Raw genomic sequence first — 10,509 nt, forward strand, 5'->3', positions numbered from 1 at the left:
TTCTCCTCCTTTACAATTATTTGAAGATGAAAATGTTCTTAATGTATAATGATTTTGATTAGATACTTTAAAAACCATTATTGATGTCTTTTTAGATGTTTTGTAACATTTATTTAAATTATATTGATAAAAAGATGAAACAGCTGAAGTATCTCTATTTCTTATTCCACAAATAACCAATTCATCATTTTGTATAACTGTTGTACAATTAATTATACTATTTGAAATGTCAGGTGATGAATTATTAATATGACATTTATCACACTCTAATTCAATACTTTCTTTAATCTTTCCTTCACATAAATTATCATTATATTTCTCTCTAATTAAATTACCTTTATCCCATTGATACTTAATTGAATCAATACAAATGTCACTATGATATAATTTAATTTCTTCACTTGTAATACTGTTACATTGATTATTTAATAATGAATATTCTGTAGCAATAATATTATCAATTTTATCTGTACATTCATTAGTTTCAAAGACCTCAAATTGTTTTTTAGAATTATATAATGTACATCCACTATCATTATATTGAGTAATTTGATATTTATCATTTAGTTCCATTTTTATAAAAGTATTATTATCCCTTCTTATACATTCATTTAAATAATACATAATAGTATATCCTGCTTTTCCTTCATTATTCCTTTTACCACAATATATTTTATTTCCTCTTGTATAACTGAAAATTACTAAGTCTATTCCATTAAGAGAGATATTTCCATTTGGGTATTGGTTTGTGTTAGAAATGATAGTACAACCTTCGTCTGTATATCTAGTTAAAACAATTTTATTATTTCCTATTGAATATTTTTGTTTATTTACACAAATATCAGTTATAATATCAATTTCTTTTGTTCCTTCTTCGCAATTGTTGTTAAGACAATATTTTTTTGTTACATCTTTTAATGGAGTATAAGAAGAAATACACTCCTCTTCTTTAAAACTAGTGAGAAGAAATTTTGTTCCATTACAATACATTGAACTGTATCGATACACATTATATTTTTGATCTTTTAAAATAACTTTCTCATAAAGCCCATTTGATGATGGATTACAGGCGTTGATCCAAAATGGTTCTACTTCATTTACTTGGCCATTTGAATTTTTATGTGAGCAAAACATTTGTTTAACTTCTTCACAGTGAATAACCTGTTTATTAGTTTCATCACATGACATACATTTAAAAGTGGTTTTTTTATTGATAGTTTCACAGGTGTCTTCATTGTATGTAATAACATTAAGCCCATCTTTTGTGTTTTCATATCTTTGTTTATTTAAACATACACCAGTTTTAAAATAATATTTTTCTGCATATTGTTCATCACTACATTCATTTTCCATTTGAGTAATTAAATAACCATCATATTCATTAAGTGACCCAATTTCACAATCATCTATGTTTGGTTTAGTTGTAGTTGGAGTAGTTGAACAATCAGATGAATCACTATAAGAATTCAATTTAATAACAATAGCATCATTATCTATTTCATTGTAGTATTTGTATGATGACAACTCTCCGTTTCTAACACATAAACCTGTTGTAAATGTTGTAAATATTTGTCGCTCATTGTTTATACTCTTTTTACCACATATATAATCATTTTCAGGTAACATACATTTTACCATTGCTTTTCCATTCGTAAATTGATTATTATTATTACATGTATTACACTTTATTTTATAAGAAATAAATACTGGATTATTTACAGTACAATCATCATCAACATATCGCTTCCAACTGACAGTAGTACCATCTCTTATGTACTTAGTTTTGTTATAACATGTATCTAACAATATATATTGTTTAACTGTTGTTTCTAATTCATTACATTCTTCGGTTTGGCTGAATAAACTTATTGTAATATTATAATCAGGTAATTGATCAACCTCACTACAATTACTTAATTCAATAGAATTTCCTTGTTGAACAGTACAATCATTATCATAATATTTCATTTCATAGATGTCATTGTTTTTATTTACTTTTAAGTGTTGACCATTTTCAGTCATACAAATATCATATTGATATTGTTTAAAGTTCACATAAGTAATCTTTTGATCTTCTCTAATTATTGTCTCACCACAAATGAGAGTTTTACCAAAACATGAAAAATAGAAAGTGAAGAGAATAACAATCATTAAGTGAAAATTTAAGTTCAATACAAAAAAAGGGCTTTTCTACAAATCAACTTTTACTTTTTTTCAACTGAAATACTAAAAATATTATTTAATAATTATTGTAATAAAAATAAATTGAAAAATAATTTTTTGAGGGTGAACAAAAACTAATAGAAACTTGAATATACACTAATTAACTAAAATTCTTAAAAGCTAAAGTTAATCAATAAACAAAATAACTTCCTTCATTATTTTTCTTTTTGTCTCATACAAAATGAAGAATGTTATTATTAATCATTATCATTTTCATTATATTATTAGTTATAATAAAAATTATTATAACTATAGTTTAAAGAAGAAAAAAAAATTAAAAACTTAAATCCTTTCAAATGCAAGATATCAATCATAATGAAAAGGGTAATGAAAAAGGTCAAGAAAATGGTGTTAATGTAGACCAATTACCATTTGTTGATTTAGCTCCTGCTAAAGACTTAAATTTTTATACAAGTATCAAAGAGGAAGAAATAGATGGGTCTATTGATACTGAATCTCAACCAAAGAAAAAAAAAGATCAGCCAGGTGTTACAGTTCATAATTTTTATACAAGGGAATATATGGAAATTGCTCATAATGCTATATATATGGATATTATGAAAGTAGTAGAAAGATTTTCAGTTTGTTATTAAAATGGTAAATTCACTTATTCACATACTGAAATTATAGAATGAATCATTAGAAAATATTTCTTATTGGTCATTTAAAGAAGTATGGAAAGAATTAGGTATGAACAAAGAATTATTATTAGAGTCATTAACAAATGATAAAGTTGAGAGTATTTTTAATACATTCTATGAAACGTGTTTAGAGATATTTGATTCATGCAAACAACTTAACCAGAAGTTGATTATTCTCTTTATTCTATATACTGTTTATATGACACAACCAAAAGACAAATCACCAATTCCTATTCGTCTTCCATATTCTATGGCAATCAAACTCTTTCCTTTACCAACAGAATTACATAATGAACAAGGTCAAGCAATGATTTACTCATTAATTCAAAACAGAGCATTCATTTATTCTGCTAAAAATTCGTTATATACACAAAGGACTTCTTTTGATAGACAACAAATGGACCAAGCACATGGACTATTTGAAGAAAGAGGGTACGACATTTTATTAAATAATGAAATAGAGAATTATAATGATGTACTAAGTTCTATTCAAGAAAGTGTTGGTATTGAACGTGGTGTTTCTAGGTCTTTTATTTCTCAATTTAATTCTGTTATAAAGAATATCCCACAAAGAGGATATGGTTATGGAGAAGGAAGTTTATTTCCAAGTGAAGAAGAAAAAGAAAGTGTAACTACTAATTCTTATTTTAAAATGGAACAAAAAGAATAAAGAGAAGAATGAATAAGAAGAATGAACATTGACGAAAGTATTGAATTAAATGAATGTTTTTATGAAATTTAATTCATTTTTATTTGAAAATTAGAATAACAAATGAATTTCAATTGAATATATAACGAAAGAATTATTATAATAAAGAATAATCAGAAGAAGTTAGAATTTATCAGAATTTGTAGAATAACTTTTTCTTGTATTTAAATCTACTAAAATTAATAGGAGATTTCATTCTTCTTTTGTTAAATGACATCAACTCAATTAAATCTTATCCCAACAGAACACTTATTAAAAGAAAATGACATTTTTAGTTATAGAAAAGAATTATTAGAAGCTACTGGATTCTCTACGTTTAATGTAGTTTATGACTCAAAGATTAATGGCTTTAATAAAGATGCTTTTGATGCATCTGTTATTGGTAAACAGAATATACTTACACTTATCATTACTAGTGATAACCATATCTTTGGTGCTTATCATTCTAATATTCCATCACTTTCTTCTTTCCAAGTAGTTATTGATTCAAAAGCTTTTATATTTGCACTTTCAAATGGACTAAAAACATTTAAGAATATTGATTCTGGGTCTTTTTTTAATGGCAATCAACCAGTCTATGAAGTTAGTTGTGCATTTAAAATTAATGACCCATCTAAACAATCAATTATTTGTGCTTATGCCAATCGTTATTATCAAGGATTAAATAATTCCACAGTATTTGCTGGAAATGACACATTTATTACATCACAGTTAATTGGATTAGAGTTACATTAAAAAAAATCACATAATTTCATTCATTCTTTTTCATCTTTTTATGTTGAAAGAATTAACAAAAACAACTTTATTATTGAGTTGATTCTTTTACAAATCTTGAAAATAACTCTATTGAATCATTAAAGGAATAAAAAGATGATAATTTTGATTCTTGAAGAGATTGAAGAGTTGGTACTTTATTTGGATCAAAAGAATCAATCGTATTAAAGTTAATTGGGACACACACTTTATTTGTTGATGGATGAATACAGAATGGGGCTTTGAGGAGATGATTTAATTGAACTGAAACATTGATATCAATACGAGGATAAAGATATGTAAAAACAATACTTATTAATATCAATTTGTTATTTTTCTATTCTTGTTATTTGTTGTTTTATGAAAGAGATATTATTATGAATAAAAATTCCAAACGAAATGTTCTTTTAATATAATCCAACTGAGATTGTCTAATTTTCCAGTAACTTGGCTAATTTCATTTTGAGGTAATAACTTCAATAGTTGTTCTTTTCTTTGTTCAGTTTTGAAGATTTCTTGTTTTTCACAATAATCTTCAAAATATGGTTCTAATATTTGATAAACTTCGTCGTATAAAGGATATTCTTCATGAATATCAATTATTGGATGATTATCTTTATTAGTGCATTGATTAGTAAATAGATTAAAATATTTTGTAATATATGTTCTCATTTGTTCATTGAAGTTTAGTGCTTGTTCATCACAAATCCAGAAATGTATTCCTCTTCTTCCACTAAAAACATTAAGAATATGTTTCATTCCAAATTGTTCTTTAAAAATATGGTGAATGACTTTTGCAGCACATGACATTAATACCCAGCACTTTTCACATACTTGAGTTGATGAACAGCAATACCGAACGTCATCATAATCATCTATATCAATGTCAATTACAAACTCTCTCATCTTTGCTGTGTTAATCTTATTAAATAATAAATGATCAAATATTGGTCCAATTTCAATTCTTTCAGGAACATAACGAATTAAGTAATTTGATAATTCATATGAAGAATTAAAGTGTAAATATCTATTAAAAAATGAATCAGTTTTAAAGGCAGCAAGTTCTCTTGTTTGGCTATACTTTCCATCTCTAGTAATCCATTGATAGAATAGTTTACTTGGAAAAAATTTTTCTACAACGACATTATTTTTTTCATCACAAAACCAAAAAATAATAACATTGAAAACAAACGGTAATACAAACAAAGAGATTGACTTAATTCATTCATTGAAATGATTATTAATAATAATTTGGAGTTTTTTTCTTTTTTTTTAAATTTTTAATCTTTTTTAAAATCTATCTTACTATTATTGATTGTATATTTCCATTTCTAATTGTTCCACACTTTTTAATACTTAATTACATCAATAATATTTTGATGGGATACTTCAATTACTTTCTTCGAATCATTCATAATTTTTAAATTATCAATATATAAAGTGTGATTTACTTTATTTGAATTAATATAAATATTACCTAATGCATCTAATATGATATTTTGTCGGACAATAAATAAAAAGGGAGAAAGGGAATCGCCTTGTAATATCCCACATTTTAATTTAACATACTCTAAATTATTATTGTATGTATATCCCATCTTAATACACCATCTGTTACACATACATTCAATTAAATGGGATATGGTATTATTAATATTAAAATATTTTAATGAATATATTATCCATTGATGATTTACACAACCATATGTATTCTTTATATCATAGAATATCTCATTAAATCTTTTCTTTGTCATATTCCATTTCTTGCCTTCTTAGATAACTTTTAATGATGCATTCTTTTACTGCTAATCACATTTCTTTACACAATATTTGACTTCTATCTATTTTGTATTCAACATCATTTATTTGTAGTTGGTGTATGATTTTACTTTTAATGATTGATGTGAATACTTTCATTATTACATTAAGACAACATATTTGTTTATAGTTTTCTGGTGATTTAGAATCACTACAATTGTAAATTAATGTTGTCTTTCCAACTACTATCTTCATAGTGATACTTTGTTGGTACTCTACCATGATTGGAATATTTCTAGTGATTTCTCTGTACCTAGTTAGTACTTCCAATAATATCCTTGTATTCCATCAACGCTAGGTGCTTTCCATACATTCTCATTGGGGGATATTCTATTTCATCTATTGATATTTTAACTCTTTTGTTGTTGCTCTTCTAATATAACTATTATTAATGTTGTTTCTTTCTTATCATCTTCTATTTATATTTATGTTTCTTATATCGACTCTTCTTTCATCTTATTTCTCTTTCATTATTTTTCTATTTCTTCAATTCCATTATTTCTTGATTTTCTTTCTTGTATTCTTTTCTTTTTTAATCAATATCTTTTTATGAAACTATATTTTATTTTTATATCTTCTTCATTTATCTTGTTTATTCTCATAATGGTAATGATTAAATATTATATTTGAGTTATTGTATTTATGGTCATAGTAATTACATTTATTTAGTAATGTATTATTTATAATTATTAATAAGATGTTATGTTGTTATTTCATTGATAATTGACTATAACTATTATATCATTGTTAAGACTTTTAAATCAATTTCTTGTTATGAAATTATTTTTATATGATTTTCATTATATCATTATGTTTTAGAAAAGAGGATATAAAGAAATAAGAATAGAATAAAGAAATATAAAATAATAAATTGATTTATCTTATTTTATTTATACTATTGTTATTTATTCTTATTTTTGATATATTAACATATTCAATCAATTATAAACATAATATAAATAAAATAAAAAATAAATAAAAAAGAATAAAATAAATATTTTATTATATTTTTATTTATCTTTTATTCTTATTTCTTTTTATTATTTATTAAATTAACACAATGAATATGATTATTTCAAATAAAATAAAAGAAGAATGAAATATGTCCATTTTTATATTCATCATTTCATTTATTGATAGATGAAATGTTCATATTTATTTATTGATTTTATTTTATATTCTTTTTTAGTTTTTATATTTCAAATAAATAATAATGAATAAAAGTCATTTCATTTCAATTACAATAATTCGTTTGGTGTGAAATATTCTGGAAGTTGTTTTCCACAAAGTGCATTTGTTATTCCTTTATATTCAAATGAATGTTGATTACAATATGATATTGTTTTACTATTTTCTTTACCAATAACGATATCATGTTTATATTGTCCAAATGCAAACAAACAATCATGTGGTTGATCAGATAAACAAAATGCATCTTGTGGATCATTAATATCAAATTTCATCATTTCTTTTATTCTTCCTTTTGATTTTAATGAAAATAAAAATGATTTTGGATCATTTATCCAATCAACTTTATCAATTTTTTCATCAACATATCCTCCAAATTTATTTCCATCTGTATCTTCAATAATAATTATTATATGTTCTTTATTTATTATTCTCTCTTTAAATACTGATGTGTTCTGATTCCAATTATCAATATCTGAATCAAATATTATATTGGATACTTTTCTTTCTGTCCATTCTTCTAGTTGTTTAATTTCTTCAATTGTGATCATTTCTTTCATACTTTTTAATTTCTCTTCTTCTTCTTCTTCTTTTATCTTCTTCCTCTCTAAATAATCACTATAATGTGTTTCCCATTCTTCTTTCTTTTTGTTAAATCTTGTTTTAATTTTATTGATTTCTTCTTCTAATTTTTTAATTTTGTCTTCCATATCCATTTCTTCCATATGAATGATTTTATCTATTATTTCATTCTTAGCTTTATTAACTAATTCTTCATCGTCATCACATTCTTCTATTATTTTGTTCATTTTATTTTTAATTATTTCTATTTGATTAATTGTTTCTTGTCCTTTTTCTATTACTATTCTTCTTCTTCTAACTACTTCATCCATTCTATCAAATATTCCTTCTCCTCTTTTAATTGCTTGTTCATATGTTTCATTATCTTGTTTCTCAAATATTTCATTTTTAATACTTCCTAAATAATAATGATAATGTTTAGTAGTATCATCAATTGATTGATAAATATTTGGAAGTGTTTCTATTACTTCTTTAATTAAATGGTTATTCATCACTGATTCCATTTTAATTTAATTAATATCAGATTAAAATAATAAGATGATTAAATAACTAAATACACATTTATAACAAATCATTTTATTATTTTAATAAATGTTATTTCATTTTTATTGTTTTAAATAACAATAAAATATAATAAAATTAATAATAAAATAATAAAAAATAATAATATTGTTATTTATCTATAATTAGTTTATTTTTTTATTTTATTTTATATTTTTCATTTTTTATTTTCTTATTTATCTTTTTTTATCCAATTACTTTTAATTCATTCACTTCATTTTTATTATTTTATTTCTTTCTTGTGTTATTTTCTTTCTTATTTATTGTTTATTATTCTTGTATTTTAAATTCTTTATTCCTTTCTTTGTTTTGATTATTGTTTTTATTTCTTTCTTCATTTCTTTTGATTTGTTTTAATTTCATATTTAACTTTCTCCATTTTCATTTTATATTGAATATACTTCTTGTTTGATGTCATCATTTCTAACATCATTTATGTATTTCTTATATTTTTATATTCATTTTATTCCTTATTTTCCCTTCATTATTTGTTATTAGTCTATGTTTCTTATTGGCGTTATCTTTATTATGAGTTTATTCACTCATATTCTTTTATTCATTTTTTTTCTTTTCTATTTTCTCCTTTTATTCACTTTTTCATGTATTTCTTTTACCATTCTTATATACCTCTCATTACTATTTATTCTTCTGTATCTCTTAAATATATATTTCTCGTTTGTTTTTCTTTATAATACACAAATAAATTATTCAATAATAATGATAATATAATTTGTGTTGTTTGAATTGAAAAATAGTCATGTTAAGAAGAAAGTGAATGACTAAAGAATGCCTCTCAAATAATCATAAATATATTAATAAATTAAACATCAATAAGGTGTTTATAATTAATGAATGAAATTCTATTTTATACTTTGTGAACATTATTTTTAAAAAAAATGAGATTTAATATTATACAATAATTCATATTATTGTATTAGATTATTGAGCTGTAGTTTATTAAAACAGAAATAAATAATAAATCGAACTAACAAATTATATTTACAAGATAACTATTCTGAATATTTTTAAAATCAATTGTAAAATTCTAATTATAGTTATTATTAATATATCTATATGTATAGTTTTATACTTGAAAATAAGGATTTTATAAAACTGTTATTTTTCCTCTTATTTTACTACTTTATTATTTTAAAAAGAATAGAATTTAAATTTGTTTGTACTCGATAATCAATTAACTTTTGTTATTGGTCATCTTCTCTTATTTTTTAATTGTTAATATTCTTCATGTATTCTTCATAACCACCCCTTCAAAAAACTATTTCATAATTCACTGAATGTATTGGAATAGTAATGTCTGTAATTCGCTATGTTTATAAAAATATCTTTCCCCAATTGATTTAACTTTTGGTGGTATTGTAGTCCCATATGAATATCCATCTTATTGTTTATTTTCTTTATTTTTAGGTATATCTCTTTTTTCTTGTAAATATCTTGATCATCTACTGATACCATATTAATATTTAATTATTTTCTCATCATTAATTATTCCTCACTTTTATTAAAAAAAAATAAAATGTTTCAATATAGGAAACAACTTTGTTAAATATTTGTTTAAAGTAAATGAAATCGTTCCATAATCACTTGAAGTCTTTTAACACCAATTCCTAAATTAATAAAGTCTTTAGAACAAATGATTCTACTCTATTATAAAAAGGATATATTTAATAAAATATTTTTTCTAATCTCTTATTATCTATTTTTGATTTTTTTCTTATCTTCATTTATCATATTTTCGAATAAAATTAGTTCATCTGTTATTTTATTCTTAATTAATTTATATTTTCGTTCTCTCTCTTTTTTAAATCTTAATATATATATATATTCAATTATCTTTTTGTTAAATTATTTCTATTATTCTTTATAAACTCTAAGTAGTTAACTTATTTATCTATTATTTTTTTATTCTATTTCATTGTTTTATGTTTAGTAAATAATTATTTTGATTAGTTTAATTGCTAAATCTTATCAACCTATAATCATGTCAATCTTATTATATCAAATTTATTACTAAAT

At 22.7% G+C, this 10,509-nt stretch overlaps 4 protein-coding genes across 4 annotated transcripts, besides 20 other annotated features; 2 read left to right on the forward strand and 2 right to left on the reverse strand.

Moving 5' to 3' along the window:
* EDI_261830 (uncharacterized protein) lies at positions 1-2,151 on the reverse strand (the record flags this gene model as incomplete). The annotated part of the gene is made up of 1 exon (XM_001740962.1): positions 1-2,151. A coding segment is annotated over one exon (2,151 nt), but the record flags the coding sequence as incomplete, so codon positions are not given.
* A 76-nt stretch (positions 2,152-2,227) lies between these two features.
* Positions 2,228-2,282: a sequence feature (AT_rich).
* Positions 2,283-2,412: 130 nt separating this feature from the next.
* Positions 2,413-2,476: a microsatellite.
* Positions 2,477-2,519: 43 nt separating this feature from the next.
* EDI_261840 (uncharacterized protein) lies at positions 2,520-3,534 on the forward strand (the record flags this gene model as incomplete). The annotated part of the gene is made up of 2 exons (XM_001740963.1): positions 2,520-2,804; positions 2,854-3,534. The coding sequence occupies 2 exons, from the start codon at positions 2,520-2,522 to the stop codon at positions 3,532-3,534; spliced, it is 966 nt and encodes a 321-aa protein (XP_001741015.1).
* A 249-nt stretch (positions 3,535-3,783) lies between these two features.
* Positions 3,784-4,308, forward strand: EDI_261850 (uncharacterized protein; the record flags this gene model as incomplete). The annotated part of the gene is made up of 1 exon (XM_001740964.1): positions 3,784-4,308. The coding sequence occupies one exon, from the start codon at positions 3,784-3,786 to the stop codon at positions 4,306-4,308; it is 525 nt and encodes a 174-aa protein (XP_001741016.1).
* Positions 4,309-4,378: 70 nt separating this feature from the next.
* On the reverse strand, positions 4,379-5,555 carry EDI_261860 (DNA primase small subunit, putative; the record flags this gene model as incomplete). The annotated part of the gene is made up of 3 exons (XM_001740965.1): positions 4,379-4,663; positions 4,723-5,459; positions 5,519-5,555. The coding sequence occupies 3 exons, from the start codon at positions 5,553-5,555 to the stop codon at positions 4,379-4,381; spliced, it is 1,059 nt and encodes a 352-aa protein (XP_001741017.1).
* Positions 5,556-5,583: 28 nt separating this feature from the next.
* Positions 5,584-5,623: a sequence feature (AT_rich).
* A 116-nt stretch (positions 5,624-5,739) lies between these two features.
* Positions 5,740-5,802: a sequence feature (AT_rich).
* A 54-nt stretch (positions 5,803-5,856) lies between these two features.
* Positions 5,857-6,489: a repeat region.
* Positions 6,490-6,562: 73 nt separating this feature from the next.
* Positions 6,563-6,738: a microsatellite.
* Positions 6,739-6,803: 65 nt separating this feature from the next.
* Positions 6,804-6,840: a sequence feature (AT_rich).
* A 158-nt stretch (positions 6,841-6,998) lies between these two features.
* Positions 6,999-7,073: a sequence feature (AT_rich).
* Positions 7,074-7,087: 14 nt separating this feature from the next.
* Positions 7,088-8,581: a repeat region.
* Positions 8,582-8,600: 19 nt separating this feature from the next.
* Positions 8,601-8,665: a microsatellite.
* Positions 8,666-8,688: 23 nt separating this feature from the next.
* Positions 8,689-8,868: a microsatellite.
* Positions 8,869-8,919: 51 nt separating this feature from the next.
* Positions 8,920-9,098: a microsatellite.
* A 74-nt stretch (positions 9,099-9,172) lies between these two features.
* Positions 9,173-9,207: a sequence feature (AT_rich).
* Positions 9,208-9,270: 63 nt separating this feature from the next.
* Positions 9,271-9,300: a sequence feature (AT_rich).
* Positions 9,301-9,355: 55 nt separating this feature from the next.
* Positions 9,356-9,406: a sequence feature (AT_rich).
* An 87-nt stretch (positions 9,407-9,493) lies between these two features.
* Positions 9,494-9,545: a sequence feature (AT_rich).
* Positions 9,546-9,946: 401 nt separating this feature from the next.
* Positions 9,947-9,967: a sequence feature (AT_rich).
* Positions 9,968-9,989: 22 nt separating this feature from the next.
* Positions 9,990-10,011: a sequence feature (AT_rich).
* Positions 10,012-10,151: 140 nt separating this feature from the next.
* Positions 10,152-10,174: a sequence feature (AT_rich).
* A 63-nt stretch (positions 10,175-10,237) lies between these two features.
* Positions 10,238-10,414: a microsatellite.
* Between the last annotated feature and the right edge of the window lie 95 nt (positions 10,415-10,509).

Source organism: Entamoeba dispar, genomic scaffold, assembly GCF_000209125.1.
Source record: "Entamoeba dispar SAW760 scf_1105229463413 genomic scaffold, whole genome shotgun sequence".
NCBI classification, from domain to species: domain Eukaryota; phylum Evosea; order Mastigamoebida; family Endamoebidae; genus Entamoeba; species Entamoeba dispar.